Genomic DNA, 23,248 nt, shown 5'->3' with positions numbered 1-23,248 from the left:
CAGGGCTCTAAAGCTGGAGGCGACACCCGAAATGAGCCCAGTTATTGGGTGGGGGGTCTCACATTCTGCATTGCGGTAAGGTATAACTCAACAAGAACAAAAATAAAAGAGGGCACTCAAAAAGCATGTTGGTCTGTAAAAAATATCATTAACAGAAAATATGTAGAAGCAGATAAAAACTACGTATCGTGTATATAATAAGCTTAAAAAGAATATGGCTATTCGCCCCGTCTACAGAAGTTCTTCCAGATCACCGGGAAGGAATGCCAGCGGCAAACATGGCGATTCCAGGTATTAAAGGACACTGACAGATCTCGCGAGAACTCCGCCATCTGCCCGCTCTTCAAGGCTAAAGTTGCGGCGCATGCGCCTACTGCGCTGTCTGACCTTGCCTGCAGTCACCATGTTGTCCCGCAGCAGCGTCCTGATCTATCAGCCACAATGGTAAGTATGAGTGGAGGGCAGGTAACGACTCCGTGAGGCATGCACGGAGGAGATGGGGCAGAGTGGGGCAGCTGGCAGGGGTGGCCGGGGGAGCGAAGGCTTTACTCTGGGTAAGACTGCCGCTATAGAGCAGGCCGCAGCCGGCCCTTGTACTTCAAGGTGTCTGGGAGCAGTGAGTGGAGGGAAGACCATGTCCTCTAGTGCCTGCAGTGTAATTCTCCCTATATGATTGTGGATTGGCATGGGGGCAGCTCCTCAGCCATGTCATTGCCCTGTATGGTCCTTTGTGCCCTCTATACCCAGGCAGGTGGTGTGACCATACATTGTGTCTGATCATTGTTATTATGTCACTCTGTGTTCTAGGGGTCAAGTCAGAAACATGGCAACCTTGAAGGACAGTAAGTATCTACAATTACTGTGGGCGGTGTGATGAATGGGATGTAGATTAGGGGATAAAATACTGATAGGGTAACCTGTAGAGTTGGATGGTTTCTAGCTCATCCGGACAATGTTTGGTTGGTCCCAGAAGTCCCTGTCACTACCAGGGTGGTGGTGGGGTCTGTTCTGCACTACTACAGTACACTCATCTGCCCTGGGTGACTGGTTTTCAGTAGACAATTAGATTGGAGGGGATTATATTCACTTCTTCACATGGATTGTTGGTTGGATAGCCAAGTGTGTATTACATTTACTGAATAAGGCTAATGTAGTGTCAGATCTGCAGCACAGCCAGCGGAAATGCCTACTTTACCCCCATATGGGGTTGTAACTCTTCTGCCGTGTAACATTTTGACATGAGATAAAATTGGTGAAGGTCTATGGCAGGGGTGTCAAACTCAGGCCCTCCACCTGTTGCAAAACTACAAATACCATCATGCCTGGGCAGCCAAAGCTTTGGCTGTCCAGGCATGATGGGAATTGTAGTTTTGTAACAACTGGAGGGCCTGAGTTAACACGTCTGGTCTTTGGCATGGAACAACCACTAACTCCTTGTATGAAGGAGCTGCAGAACTCGGGCAGTGTTTGTATCTGCATATTGGAGTCCCTGGCAGCACTGGTATGTCATGAGAGACACCATTGAGTGTAGTGTAAATAGTTCTGGATGTCTCTGGCTGGCTTTACATGCCTGGCACTTATTATAGAATACCACCTCCTCCTCTTGGCATAATGCAACCCATAGCCACGTGTGCCATAGTTTTTCTTACTGTGATAGTATACGCACGTAACCACCTGTGTACATGTATAAACAACATTTTGTTAGTGGCTTCCATTCATACTGGAAGTCAGATGACCGATCCTAATGGTGCACATTGGCTTGTAAGGACATCAGTCGGGTTCTGATAGCAGAGACTCAGAAATACGAAGGTAGTTCTATTGAGCTGTAACACATTGACAAAGGCTTGACAAAGGGAGCGTGTGCTCTTGAAATGTCGCGCATATCTTCATGGATTTGAGAACTTTATCCCTTCCGTGAACAGCGTCCAAAGAGCCCTGAGCTGAATCGGGACGTACAAAGGACTCTGCTGCTACAAATCCACTGGGTGATATAATTTTTGTTTCTGTGATTATAAACATGTATATGTTTGATGAAAAATGAAATATTGAGCAGTGATAAAAGACGTGGTTAGAGTGTTTCTTTTTCTACTGGTGGACTGTGAAAAGGCTGTGGAGCGGCCCGATTGAACACACGTGTAGACGAAGTTGGTCAGGATCTTATTCACACAAACTTATTGCTGAACACATTGATGTACTCTAAACTCTTCTACTACAGTTAGCATACGATTGAAATCCATCAAGAATATCCAGAAGATCACAAAGTCCATGAAGATGGTGGCAGCAGCCAAGTACTCTAGAGCCGAAAGAGAGCTGAAACCAGCTAGAGTATATGGAACCGGAGCTCTAGGTAGGAATATAGTAGGAGCAATTGCAGGGGGATTTATCATTTGTCTGTTCTGTACAGCTATGCCTCAAAGAAATGTCATTACAAGAAACTACTTTATCCAACAGTGTTTAGTGAATTGGTTGTATCGATGGTTGACTAGACCAGTGATGGCGAACCATGGGCACGCCAGCTGTTGCAAAACTACAATTCCCATCATGCCTGGACAACAAAAGGTAAATCTTGGGCTGCACAGGTATGATGGGAATTGGAGTGCCAAAGGTTCACCATCACTGAACTAGGCCTTTGATGCCTATCTGAGCAACAAGAGCATGCATTTCCCCTTTGACTGTAAGTGTGCTCCTGGTTGAAGTCCCACTGTGCAACAGATTGTGGCAATTTGACTAACATAGACATTCGTATATGCCTATTAGATTCCCTTTCATGGTATGATTTGTAATCCCGCTGTATAATGGTATTGTGCTGGGAATTCAATGTTGTAAAGGTCTATACTAACTTTTTATACTATAGACCATGATTTTGTTCCCAATCTCTTTTGTTTCCCTTAGCATTGTATGACAAAGCTGAAATTAAGGCCCCTGAAGACAAGAAAAAGCATCTTATTATTGGGGTGTCCTCTGATAGAGGTCTTTGTGGTGCTATTCATACCTCTGTGGCCAAAGCCATTAAGCATGAAATTTCCTCACTTTCTGAGACTGGCAAAGAAGTAAAAGTTGTTGGAGTTGGAGACAAGTTGAGAGGCTTGCTTCAGAGGTGTGTATGAAAAGCTTTAGGACATTCACTTGTACCGATAACAATAAAGTGCAGATGTCTTTTCTTAGAAAAGTTTCATGACACTAAACTACTGTTTGTGCTGTGTTGCTTCCCCCGTTACTATTACGCGGAACGATAATCTGCCACATCAGGCCAATTCACTCAGTGTTGGGGTCCCTTTACACACAGATTATCTGACAGATTTTTGCAGCCAAAGCCTGTAACAGACTATAAACAGAGAACAGGTCATAAAGGAAAGACTGAGATTTCTCCTCTTTTAAATCCATTCCTGGCTTTGGCTGCAAAAATCTGCAGAATAAATCTGTTGGTGTAATAGGGCCCTAATAAAGACAACGATCAGCTGATGACAACGATCGTTGGCTGATCGTGTCTTTTGTTCCTGACCTAAAACCATTAGCGCATCGCTACGTGTAATAGCAATGCTAACTAATGACTGTGTACAGAAAATAATAAAGTTCATACATTACCTCTCCGAGTTACCCAGAGTTCTTTTCACCTCTGCCCGCTGTATGCAGCCTCCGGTGGAACTTCAGAGCCGGTCTCTGAAGTGACAGGCCACACAGCCAAACACTGGCTGGGTCAGTACAGCCGTGGCCAGTAATTTGCTGGGCGGCCTGTCACTTCGGAGACCAACTCTGAAGTGTGCGTGTGTATGTATATATAATATACACACACAACAGGTTGGTGCTTGTTTACCATAGTGATCAGCCTGTGTAATACGGCCCTAAGCCCTGGTGGAATAGTGGTATGACAGTGGTATTGCCTACACTGGAGAAGATTTTCATGGTTACTATTTATGGCAGTAAATATGCTGAAGGCATATGAAAATGTAAAACTTTATTTAATTTATTCTCCACTGAGACAACTTAAAAGGGGGAATGAAGGTCACGTGACCACAGTGAATTTGCTGAGGACTGGTTGTAAGTCTTTGGTGCCCACTCAAAAAGTACATTGCATGTGAATGGAGTAATACAGAACAACATACACGTGCAGCAGGAAAAACTTTCTTACATTTGTGAGTGTGCTGTAGATTTTCAAAGGATGTAGCTTCTCCCCAGGATGTGCTATGATGAACTACATTATTGAAGTCCACATTCAGTAGCTTGCTTTTGCCACAGCTAAACCTAGCAGAAATGACAGTGCTATATGACAAGCAAAAATTGTAAGTGCCAGTTTTTATAAATGGCCCATATATTCACTTTTATTTTAAACCAGCAACTAAACCTTTATTTGTCTAAAAAGCACAAGTAATAGTACTGGTGTTTTCCGACTTACAGAAACCACCGCTTTCTTTTAGATACAGCGCCACTCTTGTTCTCCATTTGGGTCTGGAATTGCTCCTAAAGACAATGAAGCTGAATTTTAATACCACACACAACCTAAGGACAAGGGTGGTGCTGTGTTTTGTTTTTTTTTTCTAACCCTGAATTCCCTTAAACCATTCTAATGACCATTGCCTTTTTTGTATTTAAGGACCCATAGTGAGCACTTCCTTGTGACCTTTAAGGAAGTTGGCAGGAAGCCTCCTAGTTTTGGTGATGCATCTGTGATTGCTTCAGAGCTGCTGAACTCCGGTTATGAGTTTGACCTGGGTTCCGTTGTGTTCAATAGATTCAGGTATAAATTGTTAATTTAGACTGATAACTGCTGTGCAGCATAAGCTTGTGCTGATCATTTCTGCTCTTGTAGGTCTGTGATCTCTTACAAGACTGATGAAAAGCCATTCTTCTCCTTGGACACCGTTTCAAATTCTGGTAAGGCTCTATTTTTTTTTGTGTGTGTGTGTTTTTCATCATAATAATAATTGCTTTATTTATTTGTTCTGCAGCACTTTACATCGCTTGTCATCACTCAAGTCAATTGTTTCTTAGTAATAAAATGAACTTATTTAAAGAAGGCAATTTTTATGTTTGCTTTCACCGCCCTGAATTTGGTAGTTTCATTTTCTAAAAACTTTAGTGGAGTGGTAAAAATATTAAGATAGCTTTCCATTATGTTAGATATTCCTACTTTTTAGATTATAGGTTATTTAGGTTATCCAACCTTATAAAATTGAAATTCTATCCTGATGGCCACCCCCACTGATCAGATCATCAAGCAAGCACTGCAGACCCCTTAAGTGGTTAAGCTTACTTATGCCTGTCCTTGCCCTGTTGTACTGTTAGTAGCACCAGTACATGGTACTGTATGGTGGATCACTGTTACTAATGGTATGGTGATACAAAGACAAGCAGTAATAAACATGAAATGGGCCGTGTAGGCCCTTCAGACAGCTAGTTAGTGTGGTTGCTGGGAGCCGGCACCCCATATCTTATATTGAGGGTAGGCCATTGAGGAAAACCTGAGCAAAATCTGGTTTTTCAGCGGTGCAGTAATATTAATATATATATATATATTTATATTTATATTACTGGAAGGCCAGCATTGGTGTCTTCCTAAGGGAGGGGTCTTTTGGCTACTGAAATGAGTTATGCCTCTCATCTGGACTGCTGGAACTGTTTGTGTGTTTGTACAGTTTTAGAAGGCTACCTGCAAACGTAAATGTTTTTGTGTAATTTTTTCTTTTTTTTTTCGTAATATTTTTTCAGAGAGCATCACTGTCTATGATGACATTGACGCAGATGTGCTGAGAAATTACCAGGAGTTTTCTTTGGCCAATGTCATCTACTACACGTTGAAGGAGTCCACCACTAGTGAGCAGAGTGCTAGGATGACCGCTATGGACAACGCCAGCAAGAATGCTTGTGAGTCAGAATTTCCTCCCTATGGGGAAATGAACAGCAAAACTACAAAGGATCAGCCTATGGTTTTGGAGACCCTTAATTATTTCGTAATGGCATGTTAATGCAGAGCATAACTCCTGTTTTTTTTTTCACTCCCCCCCCCCCCCCCCCCCCATTTTCTGTAGCCGAGATGATTGACAAGTTGACATTGACTTTCAACCGCACCCGTCAAGCCGTCATCACCAAGGAGCTTATTGAGATCATCTCTGGCGCTGCTGCTCTGTAAGTACATGGCAGGCATTTCCAAAAGGCTGACAATTGTCTGGCATAGCGAGGATTTTTGACTATTTAGTTGAGTACTAGACGTGCCCATAAACTTTAGGTAAAAGGTGAAGAAAGTGGATGATTTCAACCAAAACTGATGATCGGTGGGTGTAATTTAACAAACAATCATTTTCATTGTCCGCAGACAATATGTTATTGTCTAAAAAATTAATTGTCTGTGTTGAGCGTTTTTGGTCTATACTTATGGGCCTATTACACCGGTCGTTTAGAGGAGCAAACCAGCGCTCTCAGCGCTCGTTTGCTCCTTGTTCCCCGCTCGCTGCTGCCGCTATTCAACGCTGCTGCAGCGAGCGGGTGAGTGCGGGAGGGGGCGGCGGAGAGCTGCGGGGGGGCTGCCCGGTGGATCGCTGATCGTCCGGGCAGCCCATAGGATATTGCAGCGTCTGCTGCCGACGTTCCTATTCAATGGAGCGACGGCAGCAGATCGCTGCTATATCAGTCGCTTGTTTTTCAACATGTTGAAAAACAAGCGACTGCAACGATCAGCCGACATGAAGGATGTCGGCTGATCGTTGCACTCTATTCCACGGAACGATTATCGGCCGAATACGAACGATAATCGTTCTGTGGAATAGGGCCTTTAGAGTAAAGATTGTAGGTTTAAGAAAGATCTTTTGTCCACTAATCTTTCGGGTTCCCAGTCTCATTGGTCATGTATGGCCAGTTTAAAGTTCAACAGCTGATATGGACTAAAATGTATGTGACTGCTAACCAAACATTCTTCAGACGCTGGTTTGTTCAATGGGTATTCAACCATCAACCCACTTTTATCTAATATGTGTATGTGTGACCACCTTTAGGTATTCCATAGTGACGTGTAGCATGATTTTTAATGTTTACTGGGACTTTCTGATTTGGACAATAAGGTGGACTGCCGTGAAAGTGATCTGTGCAGTACAAGCATACGCTGTGGCTTGCATATTGCATGGTTTTGTATATTTGCTCTAGTTACTGCAATGTCTGCTTGTGAAACGGAAAATGCTACAAACAAATAGTATCTATAATGTAATTGTTGATTGGTCCAAAAACATAAAAATCCCCTTTTCTTCCCTATTTAATCATTTTGGACCCACCTACAACCACATCAAAAGTCCTCTCTCTCTTCTGAATTAGATTCCTTTTTAATGTAGAGTTAATATTACTTAGATCTATGCAGAAATACATAAGCATAAATCTGCATAGGATCAGTAGTCCTTCATTGTGTTATATTTGGATACTTACCTTTTTTTTCCTTTTTATAAGAATTTAATGTATATTTAACTAAAACTCCTGTTTTGCCTTTCAGATAATGGACCATCAGCTTGCAACTTGTCTGGATATAAATGTCTCAAGGGATTGGTTTATTTGTGACAGAAACCAATATTTGTAAATTATATTGCAATAAATACCTTACGTGGAATTATTGTATTGCTGTCCAGCAGTGTACTGTTTGTTTCCCCTAGTGCATACTTTACATTGGTATGGCAGAGATTCTGTGCTTATCATCTGAAACAGACTTCAGCATGCTTGTATCAGGAGGTTTTTATTTCCTTTGCTTGCTATTCTCAGATATACATAAATATAGGAATTTTATGGCGTATTTACAGGATATGCAATAAATGTCTGAATCATGAGGATCCCACCTCTGTGGAGAATGGAAGTCTCCCCCTGTGCAGCCTGGCAAATGCTTTAATATACATGGTGTTCTCCATTTACTTCTGTGAGAGTTATGGAAAGAATAGAGCTCTTGTCTGGGGACCCCAGTTCTCCAAGTAAGGGCAGACTTGCTTCTGTCAGACATCTTGGTGGATATCCTGTGAACATACATTCTAAGGAGAATCTATTTTTCTAGAATGGGAGCAGTTCTGGAATCTGTTTCCCTCTGCCAACTGACTACTACACCAGAGGAAGACTGAGCAAGATTGCCCGCAAGTGAGAATGGGGAGATAAATAATACATCTAAAAGACAATCTGCAGATTCCTCAAGATTTTGTGCTAACTTAGGGTATGTGCACACAACGGAATCCTGACTGAACACCCGTCCCAGATTCCGCAAATCTCACTTGCTTGCGGACACTTGTGACCACGCCCATCTCTGCTGCTCCCATAGACTCCATTCTATGGTTTGCCATATTGCGTCGTCCATCCAAAGAATGAACCCACTCATTGTTTGGGCGGACAGTGGAATATGGCAAACCATAGAATGAAGCCTATGGTAGTAGCGGAGATGTGGGTGAGCGGGTGTGAGCTGCGCAATCTGCAACAGGTATTCCGAGGGGATTCCATAGTGTGCACATACCCTTAAAGTGGACAGCAGTAATATGGTGTAAATAAACCCATGGCTAGATAGGGCTTCTCATCTGGGTTCTGAGCTTACGTTTTCTCCATAGTCCAATGAGCCCAAAATAAGGTGGTGCAGGTCTCCATGCACAGATGAGTCTGGCTCCTCCTGTATCTTTAAGGAATGGAGAAACCTTCTGGTAGATTAACCCTTTACATTCCACAGTCATATCAGACTTTATATGCTATGTTGGTAGATCACCATCCCTATTTCCTGTCTCTGCATACTATTATGTGAATATACCAGTATAGCAAGAAATAGATTAATAGGCAAACTATTTCTGGTATAGTATGTAGTGTTTAAAACATAGGGTTACAGCTAAACTTTATTCACACAATCATTTTGGCTGTCTGTGGAACCATATTGTTTGTGGCAAAAAAAGTAGTTAATCCTATTTGTCATTAAGAAAACCTTTACCCCAAAAAACAAATCAGACCCTTGAACTTAGAAAAGTCTCTCCTAAATGCTATATAATAGGATCCTGTGTTTTCTTACATACTGTTGCTTTATAGATCACTGAATGTAGCCTTGGGCCATTTTCATAATAGTTTCTTTTCTCAAAGTGTAGGTCCCTTTTTAGAAGAGGGCCCATCAGGATTTACTGTACAGAAATACAGATGTCATATCATCTTTAATATGTCCATATTTTGGATCCATAGTAGGGATGTATGTACTAGTAAGCCAGTGTAATACAGGCCTTAGGCCACTTTCACTGGATTTTTAGGTGAGTTCTCCAGAACTGGACACAGTATTCCAGATGTGGTCTCACTAGAGCTCTATACAGCGGGATCATAATCTACATCTTCCTACTGGTTGTGTATTATAAAAATCCTTACCACCTTGCGCTGTGCCAGAATTACTAAGACTCTTAGTAAATCCGACAGCCGGAGAAGGGTGCAAAAATGTACATGTGCTCCGGAGCAGGCATAGATTTTTAGCCCTTAAGGGGAATAGGGCTGCACCTCGCAAATACTTAATATAATCCACAGATTTTTTGCAGTATTTGCTTAGCGCAAAAATTTGGGTTATTTTCATGTATTCGCCGGGCCAAAGCGGATATGCAATATAAAGTCATGGCCAAAAGTTATTTTCACATGAGCTGCTGCCCTCTTTTTTGTGTTTGTCAGATGTTTTTATCACATACAAAACTATAATTGCAATCATATTATGAGTAACAAAAGCTTATATTGACAGAATGAGTTAATGCAGCAAGTCAATATTTGCAGTGTTGTCCCTTCTTCTTCAGGACCTCTGCAATTCTACCTGGCATGCTCTCAATCAACTTCTGGACCAAATCCTGACTGATAGCAGTCCATTCTTGCACAATCAATGCTTGCATTTTGTCAGAATTTGTTGGTTTTTGTTTGTCCATCCGTCTCTTGATGATTGACCACATGTTCTCAATGGGATTAAGATCTGGGGAGTTTCCAGGCCATGGACCCAAAATCTCTGTTTTGATCCCTGAGTCATTTAGTTATCACCTTTTGCTTTATTTGCCATAAATGCTCCATCATGCTGGAAAAGGCATTGTTGATCGCAAAACTGCTCTTGGACGGTTAGGAGAAGTTGCTCTTGGAGGACATTCTTGTACCATTCTTTATTCATGGCTGTGTTTTTAGGCAAGACTGCGAGAGAGCCGATTTCCCTTTGCTGAGAAGCAACCCCACACATGAATAGTTTCAGGATGCTTTACAGTTGGCACGAGACAAGACTGGTGGTAGCGCTCACCTCGTCTTTTCCAAATAAGCTGTTTTCCAGATGTCCCAAACAATCGGAAAGGGGATTCATCAGAGAAAATGACTTCACCCCAATCCTCAGCAGTCCACTTCCTGTACCTTTTGCAGAATATCAGTCTGTCCCTGATTTTTTTTTTTTCTGGAGAGAAGTAGCTTCTTTGCTGCCCTCCTTGAGACCTGGCCTTGCTCCAAGAGTCTCCTCCTCACAGTGCGTGCAGATGCACTCACACCTGCCTGCTGCCATTCCTGAGCAAGCTCTGCACTGCTAGTAGCCCGATCCCGCAGCTGAAACACTTTTAAGAGTCTGTCCTGGCGCTTGCTGGTCTTTCTTGGGCGCCCTGAAGCCTTTTTGGCAACAATGGAACCTCTCTCTTTGAAGTTCTTGATCATGCGATAGATTGTTGACTGAGGTGCAATCTTTCTAGCTGCGATACTCTTCCCTGTTAGGCCATTTTTGTGCAGTGCAATGATGACTGTACGTGTTTCTTTAGAGATAACCATGGTTAACAGAAGAGAAACAATGATGCCAAGCACCAGCCTCCTTTTAAAGTGTCTAGTGGTGTCATTCTTACCCAGTCATGACAGATTGATCTCCAGCCCTGTCCTCATCAACACCCACACCTGTGTTAATGGCGTAATCAGTGAAACTATGTTAGCTGGTCCTTTTAAGGCATGGCTGCAATAATGTCGAAATGTGTTTTGGGGGATAAAGTTCATTTTCTAGGCAAATATTGACTTTGCAAGTAATTGCTGTTAAGCTGATCACTCTTTATAACATTCTGGGGTATATGCAAATTGCCATTTTAAAAACTGAAGCAGTAGGCTTTGTAAAAATTAATATTTGTATCATTCTCAAAACCTTTTGCCATGACTGTACTATCTCTCATGCCACTTCTTTAGGCTAAAAAATTCACACAAACAGACTAGCCCTGCCATAGGGTCCATTTACACAGAAAGATGCCAAAGATTTGAAGCCAAAGCCAGGAATGGATTTAAAAGGGGAGAAATCTCAGTCTTTTCTTTATGACCTGATCTCTGTGTATAGTCCGTTTCTGGCTGTGGCTTCAAATCTTTGGCAGATTATCTGTCAGGTAATCTTTCTGTGTAAATGGACCCTTATGCTGGGTTTACACGGAACGATAATTCGCCCAATCGAACGATTCATGATTTTGAAGCAACGATTTTGTTTTTATAACTATACCCGTTTAGATGGAGAAAAATCGTTAGATAATTGGTAAGAAAAATGTGTTATTGCAATCGTTTTTAAGTTGCTTAAGCCCATCTTTTACATAGGGTGAATCTTTGAAAGACTGTACACAAAGCGATCTGCGAATTTTTAGCGAACGACGATTTAAGAACATGTTGAAAGATCAAAATGAACGATTTTTCGCTCTTCGCTTGATTGTTTGCTGTGTTTACACGGAACGATTATCGCTCAAATGCGATCGTTATTGCGAAAATTCGAGCGATAATCGTTCCGTGTAAACACAGCATTAGTCACTCTCATATCCTCAACATATCTAGTGTAGGTGTAACAAGCCCACAAGCCCTAGCTGCAACCTTTTTACCACTTAAGAAGATAGTAGGGGACAAACCGGGACTAAACCATCACCTACCAGTGCAGTCTGCCTTTACAAACATTTGTGGAGGAATAGCTCACTCTTAGGGCCCTATTAAACCAAACGATTATTGGCCATCCTTGGTAGATAATAGTTGGTGTAATAGGTCATGTTAACATGCACAATGTCGTCTGATCGTTGCCTTTCAACATGTGCAATTATTAGCGACAGCGATGGTCTGCTGGTCATTGATATGCGCAACAGGAGTGGCAGCAGCCGACCGCTGCTCTTTCCAATGGGCCACCCGGCCGATCTAAGCATCGCCTGAACAGCTAGGTGGCCAGGTGCTAACTGATTGGTGTGATGTCAGTGGTGGGCGGGTTTACGGATGAGGTGTTACAGCTTGCCAAGAACAGAAGAGATCATGTGACTTTAGTCTCAGAAGGGAGAGAGAGGACAGAGGAGCTGAGACTGAGTGGACCAGGATGTGCTACAGACAAACTGTCCAATTCACGTAATAGAAACCTATTACAAACAACCTTCGATTATGGGTGGGGATTGAAGAGGGTTTAGTCTTTCTTAAGTGGCGTATCCCTTTAGAATCTACACAATAACTGTGCGCTGGGACCTTTATAGTATGGGTTTACATGGCCGACCATCTGCAACTAGGCCTTACATCACCAGCCACATAGAGGCCCAGATTAAGGGTAGCTTCACACACACCGTATCGCAGCTGATACGCAGCAGATTTGATCAATATAACTGAACACAGCATCAAATCTGCTGCGGATCCTGTACGTGTGAATGTACCCCTAATAATGTGTCTGAGGACATAGACTTTCTGGTTTTCACAAACTATTAAAAAATTAGTTTGACCTGCCATCCATAATAGTATCAATGATAAGGCAGGTCAGACAACTTTTATTGGATACTTATGCCCAATTTAAAATACCAGACACTTATAAACACAAGCAAGCAAAGAAACATTATATTACGTAGTGGTTTGTTCCACAGAGCAATACACCTAATAGATACACAATATTCCTGGGCTCTGGTTAGCCAACGATGACAGCCTTTCTATGGCGATTATTCTAAGTTAGGTACTAGTGACCTTAACAGGGTCGGATAACCATTACATAGGGTTTCAGATATACTCATTTAACTACCCACTCAGTGGTTTTGTATCAGACTTTAACCCTATTGAACAGATGTGGAACTGGAAGGTAGGTTAAGAGAGAGGCCTAAAAATATGCAAATTTACACTAATAGCGCAGCGCTTCATTATCTCTGCAATCCGCTAATCAGCCTGCTTCCATTTAACTCACTGCAGCTACGTGCTGATCCTCCCTGGGTGATGTGAAAAGTTGGATCCAGTCCTGGGAAACTGGTAGAAGTTTCCTGGGACTGGATCCACCTTTTCACATCACCCAGGGAGGAGCAGCACGGAGCTGCAGTGAGTTAAATGGAAGCAGGCTGATTAGCGGATTGCAGAGATAATGAAGCGCTGCGCTATAAGTGTAAATTTGCACATCTCTAGACAGGCCCTCTCGTGCCTAGCCATGGACCCTGCTCACATTGCTGTGGTGTACAGTATAAAGCAGAGGACAGGCCCCTGGCACCAGGTATATGCTAAATATAAGGCCTCCCCTTGTTTGGAAGCATGCCCGCTGAACAGAACATCAGGGTATGCAGCTGTGATTCTTTTTAGCCCACTGCCATTGTCCCCTACCTTCACTGTACGTTGCATGCAGGACACGAAGACCGCCACTCTGATATTCCCTTCCGCAGCCATCACGTGTAAATGTGTAGGCAAGGCATCAAGAGGCCCGTCGCCTGCCACCATTCCCACTGTCTCCTACCGCCAGAGCTGCACACAGTCTGCCGTTATCCTGTCACCTGCTGCCATACCGTACGCTTTGTCCCTGCTGTGCTGTATGAGTGTGCTGTGGAGAGCTCCCCCGGGTGGCTGGGAGCCGCCATACCTTACCCCCTGTCCCTGCTGTGCTGTACGAGTGTGCTGTGGTGAGCTCACCCTGGTGGTCAGAAGCAGCCATACCGTACCCTCTGTCCTTGCTGTGCTTATGGCATGTAAATTCTTTAACCCCTAGACAACCCTGTGCGTACCTGTACGTCCAGGGCCGCCTACGGGTGTTCAGAGCGGGGCCGTGCGGGCCCGGGTGTCGCATGTAGACCGGGACCGTGGCTATTAGCGGGCACGGTACAATTGCCGTGCCCGCTAATTATGTAATCAGATGCAGCTGTCAAACTTGACAGCTGCATCTGATTACTTGTATGCAGCCATCCCTGGTGTCTAGTGGGGTGGATCGTCCCCCCGGGACGTTGTCCTGGAAGAGCGATCCACACATCCTTTATCGGCCGGGGTCAGTGCCGTAGTGGCGCTGATCCCGGCTTGGCACTCGGTTGTTTTCAGCTGCAGCAGCCGGAAGCAATCGAGTGCCTATCTCATTGATCTATGCTGTATAACTATACAGCAAAGATCTCAATGAGAGATCAGTGTGCTTATACTAGAAGTCCCCCAGGGGGGCTTTTAGTACATGTGTAAAAAAAAAAAAAAAAGGAAAAACCCTTCCCCTAATAAAAGCTTGAATCACCCCCCTTTTCCCATGTTATAAATAAATAAACATGTTTGTTATTGCCATGTGCGTAATCACCCGAACTAATAAGCGCAAAAAAATCTCAAAGTGCAAAATTGCGCATTTTTGGTCGCATCAAATCCAGAAAAACTGTAATAAAAAGTGATCATAAAGTCGAATATGCGCAATTAAGGTACCGATAGAAAGAACACTTCATGGCGCAAAAAATTACACCTGACACAGCCCCATAGACCAAAGGATAAAAGCGCTATAAGCCTGGGAATAGAGCGATTTTAAGGAACATATATTTGTTAACAATGGTTTGAATTTTTTACAAGCCATCAGATACAATAACAGTTATACATGTTACATATCGTTGTAATTGTAACGACTTGAGGAATATGCATAACAAGTCCGTTTACCCCAGGGCGAACGGCGCAAAAACACATACCCCCCAAATAAAAGAAATGCGTTTTTTTTTTTCAATTTCATCACACATTGAATTTTTACTTGCTTTCGCAGTGTACTTTATGAAAAAATCCAGCCTGTCATTGCAAAGTACAATTAGTGGTGCAAAAAATAAGGGCTCATGTGGGTTTTAGGTGAAAAAATGCAAGTGCTATGGCCTTTTAAGCACAAGGAGGAAAAAAGAAAAAACGCAAAAATTTAAATTGGCCGGGTCCTCTAAGGGTGGGTTCACACTGCGTTTTTGCAATCCGTTTAACGGATCTTTTTTTTTTTTAACGGTCAAAAAAGTACTGTCAACAGTACTTTATTGTGCGTCAAAAAAACACATCCGTTTTGATCCGTTTTTCAAGTCAATGGTAAAACGGATGCACACAAATGTATCCGTTTTTTGCAACAAACAGATGAGTTAAACGGATGCTGAAAACGCAGTGTGAACCTAGCCTTATAAGACAAGACACTGGGGGAGATTTATCAAAGGGTGTAAAATTTAGACTGGTGCAAACTGCCCACAGCAACCAATCACAGCTCAGCTTTCCTTTCAGCACTGCCTAAAGCTGAGCTGTGATTGGTTGCTGTGAGCAGTTTGCACCAGTCTAAATTTTACACCCTTTGATAAATCTCCCCCACTGTCTTTATTTTCAAGGAAACAGGTTAGGGCCCCTGTATAGCAATGCCAACTAGATCTTTAAAGGTAGATATAGAAGCAGGGATCCCCCCCATTTCTGGGGATACCCCTATAACTGAGGATCCCTGTTATACACTATGTGAACCCCCTTTCTCGTGTGCTGGGGTGTTATACAATCTATTGAGGTTTTCCAGCTCTTTAGAAACTATACCATCCATCAATCAGCTGTCAGGGGATGATGGGAGTTGTGGTTACATAACACGGGCAGCTGTAAGGTCGGGCGTATATAGCTATATGTCCGCTAGCTGGGGGATGGATTGCAGGATACACCAGCACACATAGCAGCCGAGGCTCCCCCACTGTATACCTATATAGTACATCCTCCTTCAGTGTCCCTCCTATCTCTGGGATTTTGCCCTTGACCAACATGGCGCCCAGAGGCCGGCAGAGGAGCCCGCGGCACCGCCCCTCGCTATAACACCTCCTCATTGTAGTAATGGCTGATGTCAGAGCAACAGATCGCGGCCGGAAGTAGGTGCTCGATGAGCTCGGGGATGGATTGGCGCGGGCTGCTGCCTGTGCTGAGCAGCGACAAGAGGAAAGGCCAAGATGGCGGCGAGAGGGAGAGCGCGGAAGGGGCCGTGCGGTTAACGGAGAGGAGAGCAGAGCGACCGTGGCGCCTGGGCGTGTGATGGGAGCGGGATAAATCGGGATGTGTGAGAGCTACTCGCGCTCGCTGCTGCGGGTGTCGGTGGCGCAGATCTGCCAAGCCCTGGGCTGGGATTCCGTGCAGGTCACCGCCTGCGACCTGCTCACTGATGTCCTGCACAGGTACCTGCAGCAGCTGTGCCGGGGAGCCCACCGCTACTCCGAGCTCTGTAAGTATGCCGCCACTGCTGGCCTGGGCACTGGCTCTCTGTACTGGAGTGCTGCAGGATGCTGGCTCTCACACACAGCACACTCTGGCCTCACATGGATGTGGCATGATCTATCAGCTCTGGCTTGGAGTAGGAGTGGCCTTGTTGCCCATAGCAACCAGCTGCTGCTAAGCCGGGCTGATAGAGTATAGGTTGGCTGCTGTGGGTGCCGTATTCTGTCATCTATGTTGTATCATGGTCCACTGTTTCCATCTTTGCTGTGGACTTTACTGGGCATAGGTGTCCCTAGGATCGGCCATGAGTGTTTGGTTTGTTGAGGTCCTGTCGGCTGTTTCTGGTTCCTCCTCACAGTTTATAGATGTTCTGTACTGTCACTGCACTGTTTGTGGTAGTGATTGTGCCATTCCAATGATTGAGAGACTTCACTACCATGTTCTGCTGGTGCGGTGGCCCTGGGGGTGCTGGCGGCTGGTGCGGTGGCCCTGGGGGTGCTGGCGGCTGGTGCGGTGGCCCTGGGGCTGCTGGCGGCTGATGCGGTGGCCCTGGGGGTGCTGGCGGCTGGTGCGGTGGCCCTGGGGGTGCTGGCGGCTGGTGCGGTGGCCCTGGGGGTGCTGGCGGCTGGTGCGGTGGCCCTGGGGCTGCTGGCGGCTGGTGCGGTGGCCCTGGGGCTGCTGGTGCGGTGGCCCTGGGGCGGCTGGTGCGGTGGCCCTGGGGCGGCTGGTGCGGTGGCCCTGGGGCGGCTGGCGGCTGGTGCGGTGGCCCTGGGGGTGCTGGCGGCTGGTGCGGTGGCCCTGGGGGTGCTGGCGGCTGGTGCGGTGGCCCTGGGGGTGCTGGCGGCTGGTGCGGTGGCCCTGGGGCTGCTGGCGGCTGGTGCGGTGGCCCTGGGGGTGCTGGCGGCTGGTGCGGTGGCCCTGGGGGTGCTGGCGGCTGGTGCGGTGGCCCTGGGGGTGCTGGCGGCTGGTGCGGTGGCCCTGGGGGTGCTGGCGGCTGGTGCGGTGGACCTGGGGGTGCTGGCGGCTGGTGCGGTGGCCCTGGGGGTGCTGGCGGCTGGTGCGGTGGCCCTGGGGCTGCTGGCGGCTGGTGCGGTGGCCCTGGGCGTGCTGGCGGCTGGTGCGGTGGCCCTGGGGGTGCTGGCGGCTGGTGCGGTGGCCCTGGGGGTGCTGGGCACATGTAAACATTGAGGAGACTGCAGCTCAGGCATGAATACCATGGCACCTTTAGATAGCTGACAGGACCCCAGCCTGCTCCATCAGCTCTATAAGGGTGCGTTCACGCATACAGGGTCTGCAGCAGATTTGATGCTGGGTTCAGTTATTTAGCTACATTGGTATCTGGGCCATCAAATATGCTGTGAATCCTGTATGTGTAAACACACTCTTAAACTGGGTTACCCCTTTAATAATTAGAGTGGCAGCTTCACACTTATAAACGTATGTGTCTGGGTGGAAGCAGGGTCTCCACGTCTTGTGATCAGTGTGGTGCCAGCTATAAGAATCTGCCAGAGATGAGCGAACCTCGAGCATGCTCGAGTCCATCCGAACCTGAACTTTCGGCATTTGATTAGCTGTGGCCGCTGAACTTGGATAAAGCCCTAAGGCTATGTGGAAATCATGGATATAGTCATTGGCTGTATCCATGTTTTCCAGACAACCTTAGAGCTTTATCCAAGTTCAGCAGCCACCGCTAATCAAATGCCGAACGTTCGGATCGACTCGAACCCCAACCCGGTTCGCTCATCTCTAGTGCTGAATGTTGTGGGCTGGATTACCTATGCTATTCTTTTGGTATTCTTATTGATTAGACAACAATCGTAAACCAGTTAGATTAAAACATAAAAACCAATGGCAGGCAGTGAATAACATTGGTTGTTTCATATATTAGGCTTCAAGTGAACAGTCTCTTGCTAATGCTAAAGGGGAATTCTGGCCAAAATGAAAATTTGTCTGCAGGCAGGGGGAACATAAAGAAGCTCTACTTACCTGTCCCAGTGCCCCTGCATCACAGGCTCCCTGACCGCTGCGGAAACTCATTTTCCCCCTTTTGATTCCATTATTGTTACCACCCAGGTACAGTACCTGACCCAGCTGATGGATTGCCTGCTCAGCCAGTCGGTGACTTCTGCACTGTCCTGCGCCTCTCCCTAACTGGCCGAGGGGCAATCCATCAGCCGCGTTGTGACGTCACTGGAGAAGGAGATCCAGGAGGCAGGCAGTGGTCCTACAGAGGTAAGGCAGATCTTGGCTGGACCTGGGGCCTGATCCTTGAACCCCCCCAGCCATCTCCGTTTTAGACCCCACCGACTCTGTTATGAATAGAGCCCCGGGTTGACACATGAACTGTGCCAACTCCATTCATTCCTATGGAGTGACGGAAAGTGTCCTGGGACTCTATTCATAACAGAGCCGGCGGGGTTCCCCCTGGTTAAGACTCAGCTTCCAGGTGTCAAGTAGAGTAGGAGGAAGAATTCCAACTTGCAGCAGGTCAGGAGCTTGGAAAAGCATAGCTGGATAAATGAAAATCACCGTGGGTGTCTTTGCCCTAATAGCTATCTGTGTCAGCAGTATGGAGACTGAATTACATCTCAATGTGTTTAGAAGAAGGAAAATGGGCAAGTGTAAGGCCCCTATTCATGGGGCGATTGTTAGCCAAGCAGGCCGGTATTGCCCTGTGTAATAGGGGCACATTGTGCTGGGCAGATGACTGGGTCAGATCTCCAAAATCTCAGGTTTTGTGGGGTGTTCCCGGTGTGCATTGTTCTGTACCGCCCAAAAGTGCTGGTTAAAAGAAAGGTTAACCGTGATCTCACAGAAGGGCTACTGTAGTGTATACCGCTGAGAAACCTAATGCTAGCTACAGAGGAAAGGAGTGAGGGCACACATCATCATAGCTTGCTGTACACTGATAGTGCCCTTGCAGACTGCTGTTGACTGCATGGAGTGGCCACCAATGAGTATCCGAACCAACCATAGAGGAGTAGGAAAAGGTGGCCTGCTCTGATATATCATATTTCCTTTCACATTACATGGACTTTACCTGGGGAAGAGATGGCAATGGTTTTGGTTGCATTACTGTCGCTCAGTTATATAGCCATCTGAAGCTCCGATGCCTCAATCAATGGACTCTCGGCTATCTCTGCAGTGATGACATGGTGGCGTGTAGAAGAGTATATCTGACCATACAATGTCACTCGGCCTCCTCTAATGCTTTTGTTTCTAGCCTGTAGTTTAATTCTGTGGAGGAGGCTAAGTGATGTACGGGTCACATTGCCCTTCGTGTGCCGCCATATTATGGATGGGATCAGTGCAGGGATTAGCGGATGTGCCAGCGAACAAGTGGATGGAGTTTCAGAAGGCTACATAATGAGGCAACCGAATCTAACACTGTCCCGTACTGTAATCCTAAATATACTTCAAGACGGCAGATGACCCCTTTAAGGTTTTAATGTTATGGTTGCTGTGTGAAGGGTTTATGTTGGTATACATAGTTTCTGAAATACCGGACTGCCAACTATACTGTGGTACATGATGCCTTTGGAAATATACTTACCAGCACCACTTTCTTTTACTTTGACAGAAGTTGAAGTGATCAGAGTGAATGTGAAAGATGAGTTGTCCTTTGTCCAATCAGCTTTATCCTTCCATAGAAAGTTCTTCTGTTGGGTGGTTGGTATTGGTGGGTGCACTGGTTATTTAATGTGTATAGGAGCCTCCTGACTGTCCCCCATGGCTGTCGGGTAAAAGAAAGATCAGACAACATGGATTTCAACCACCTGATCTTCATGTTCTTAGGGAGATAAGCTTCTGCCAAAAGAGTAGTCTGACAGCATTTTTCTCCTCATTCCCCATTGAGAAGACACGAACATTTGGCCTGTTGTACGTGTGGTTGTAGATTGACAACTTTCTTACGTGTATGACCAGCTTAATTTACGATATGATTAAAGGCTTAACTTTAGAGGGTACCAGTCATTAAAAATAACTTTTGACATGTCAGCAGGCTTGTCAGGTTACTGATCATTGGTGATCAGGAGATATAGCCGGAAGCTGCTTTATATCTTTCCTCATTCCCTCAGATGTCACCCCAGGATCATGTAGGACATTAGGGAGAAGCTGTGTGAGTCAGTGTGATAAATAACTCCCCTGGTATATGACTGGCCATTTATGAAGGAGCAGGAGTCTGAGTCGGGAGTTGGAGTCGGTCCTGATAAAATTCAGGAGTCAGAGTCGGTGTTGAAGTCGGAGCTGCGGCCTACTGACTCCACAGCCCTGGCTACAAGTCCCACTTCATTTCACAGACCGGGAGACTGTTACTCTTTAAAGTTTGAGAAGTACAGCGATTTCTAAAAAATTGTCAGCTGACAGGTGCAAATAAACAATCATAACTTGTCGCTTCACAGGCATGTGAAGAGGTGGGTCACAGGCTCCAGGACCCCCGCCGGAAGGCATTTTCCCCTAAATTCTGATGTCACAACTCTGGGGGGAAATGCTTGACCCCGCTGATGCATTGTCCAATCAGTGACTGCAGCGGTGTCCCGCCCTGGTCACTGACTGTCCAAGCATCAGTCTATCAACAGGATCGTGAAGGAGATCCTGGAGCAGCAATCCAGTGTTGCAAAGGCATGGATAACAAAGGTATAATCTGAATGCTTTTATTGCTGTCTATCCAGTGGTGCCTTCAACCTGCTAGAGATGGTCGGGGTAACACTAAACCAGGGATTGTTGCAGCTAGGGAAGGGACTGTGCAGTTTATTGCCCCCATTGTAAAAGCTGTTTCTCCCCAAAATCTAGAGGGCCCCTCATTGGTGAAGCACTGCTATTCCAGGAATTACTACAACCTGTAGTGAGTCCTGGAATAGTTTGAGTGTCATCCAGAGAATACATCAGTGTAGCCTGTCTCTTAAAGACGACCTGTCACCCCCTGCGCCAGGGTGACAGGCTCTCGACCCCCAGCTAGATCCCCTTATAGTTACCGCATGTCGCCGAGTCCCGCTGCCGTAGCCGGTCCCGGGACGGAGAAATCCCGGTGAGAAGCCGGCGCGCTGTGGAGATGGGTCCAGCGTCCATAGATAATGAATGGAGCTGGACTCCTCTCTGCTGCGTGCGCACGGCTCCATTCATTCTCTATGGAAGCCGGACCCATCTCCACAGCGCGCGCGCCGGCTTCTCATCGGGATATCTCTGTCCAGGGACCAGCTCCGGCAGCAGGACTCGGCGACATGCGGTAACTATAAGGGGATCTAACTGGGGGTCGGGAGCCTGTCACCCCGGCGCGGGGGCTGACAGGTCTCCTTTAGGGTGCGTTCACACCTACAGGATCTGCAGCTGATTTTCTGCAGCAGATTTCAGTTAAATAACTGAACACAGCATCAAAACTGATGCTGTGTTCAGTTATTTAACTGAAATCTGCTGCAGAAAATCAGCTGCAGATCCTGTAGGTGTGAACGCACCATTAAGGGGAAAAGTTACTCTTTGCTTACCATAGTGACATGTCTTGTTTGATCAGTAGGTACTGGGACCCTATTAATTGCTTAAAGAAATGGGCATAAATGCTGCTTTTCACTTTTCCACCTTGAATGCATTTATGTGACAGGCTCCCCCTAGTGGTATAGAAAGAATTCTACAACTACCTTAGAATGTGTCTAGTCAGGGATGCATGTTGGGTCTTCTCTTTGGGTATTTCTGTGTTTTTTAGACATATGTATTTTTGTATTCTAGGTTAAATTATTTTAGACACATGCATGAATAATAGGGGAATTATATAGCTGTACTTTTTCTTGTGTGAATCTCTTTGGACATTATTAACCCTTTGAGGACCAGGCCCAAAATGACCCAGTGGACCGCGCAAATTTTGATCTTAGTGTTTTCGTTTTTCTCTCCTCCCCTTCTAAGAGCTCTAGCACTCTCAGTTTTCTATCTACAAGGCCATGTAAGATCTTGTTTTTTACAGGAATAGTTGTACTGTGTAATGGCGTCTTTCATTCTACCATAACATGTATGATGGAATTCCAAAATTATTATTTATGAAGATATAAATAGGTGAAATCGTAAAAAAGAAAGCAATATGGTAACGTTTGGGTGGGTTCCTGTGTCTACGTAATGCACTATATGGTAAAAGCCACATGATACCATTATTCTATAGGTCAGTCCGAACACAACCATATGCAGGTTACACAGATTCTCTAATGTTATATATATTTTTTTTAAATGAAATCCTTTTTTTGGGCAATTATAAATAAAATGGGACTATTGTGACGCTTATAACAGTTTTATTTTTTCACCTACAGGGCTGTATGGGGTGTAATTTTTTCCGCCATGAGCTCTAGTTTTTATTAAACCATATTTGTGAAGATCGGATGTTTTGATCACTTTTTATTAATTTTTTTTTTTTATATATAATGTAACATAAAATCGATAATCCGCGCACTTTTTTCCCCTCTTCGTGTACGGCGTTTACCGTTCGCAATGATGCTTGTTATATTTTAATAGATCGGACAATTACGCACGCTATGGTGTATTATATGTTTATTTGTTAATTTATTTTTATATGTTTTATTTATATAATGGGAAAGGGGGTTTATTTCAACTTTTATTGGGGGAGGGGTTTTAAGGTAGTGTAATAGTGTTTTAAATATTTTTTTTTTACACATTTGAAGTCCCTTTGGGGGACTTTTACATCCAGTACTTTGATTGCTACACTGATGAATGCTATGCCATAGGCATAGCATTGATCAGTGTTATCGGCGATCTGCTCATTGAGCCTGCCTGTGCAGGCTTAGTGCAGCAGATCGCCGATCGGACCGCACGGAGGCAGGTGAGAGACCTCCGGCGGTCCGTTTCAACAATCGGGACCCCCGCAGTCATACTGCGGGGGTCCCGATCGGTAAGT

The 23,248-nt window shown here is 45.4% G+C and overlaps 2 protein-coding genes across 3 annotated transcripts in view; both read left to right on the top strand.

The window, feature by feature from the left end:
• The first annotated feature begins 352 nt into the window (after nt 1-352).
• ATP5F1C (ATP synthase F1 subunit gamma) lies at nt 353-7,585 on the top strand. 2 transcript variants are annotated; one of them, XM_069978761.1, is made up of 9 exons: nt 354-444; nt 808-842; nt 2,216-2,347; nt 2,893-3,097; nt 4,592-4,735; nt 4,808-4,872; nt 5,707-5,862; nt 6,027-6,123; nt 7,472-7,585. In XM_069978761.1, exons 1-9 carry the CDS (start codon nt 365-367, stop codon nt 7,473-7,475), a joined length of 918 nt encoding a protein of 305 aa, XP_069834862.1. In that variant the 5' UTR covers nt 354-364; the 3' UTR covers nt 7,476-7,585. The 2 variants fall into 2 exon arrangements, with proteins under 2 accessions (XP_069834863.1, XP_069834862.1); XM_069978762.1 differs by lacking the exon at nt 7,472-7,585 and having other exon boundaries at nt 353-444; nt 6,027-6,127.
• Nucleotides 7,586-16,005: 8,420 nt separating this feature from the next.
• Nucleotides 16,006-23,248, top strand: part of TAF3 (TATA-box binding protein associated factor 3) — a 75,626-nt gene continuing 68,383 nt past the window's right edge. The window contains exon 1 of the mRNA XM_069978758.1: nt 16,006-16,366. Coding sequence (XP_069834859.1) covers nt 16,201-16,366 — 166 coding nt within the window. The 5' untranslated portion in view covers nt 16,006-16,200. The remainder of the gene's footprint in view (nt 16,367-23,248) is intronic.

This window comes from Dendropsophus ebraccatus, chromosome 1 (genome assembly GCF_027789765.1).
Source record: "Dendropsophus ebraccatus isolate aDenEbr1 chromosome 1, aDenEbr1.pat, whole genome shotgun sequence".
Lineage (NCBI taxonomy): Eukaryota > Metazoa > Chordata > Amphibia > Anura > Hylidae > Dendropsophus > Dendropsophus ebraccatus.
Note: the sequence above shows the minus strand (reverse complement) of the source record. Positions and strands in the feature narration are given on the sequence as shown.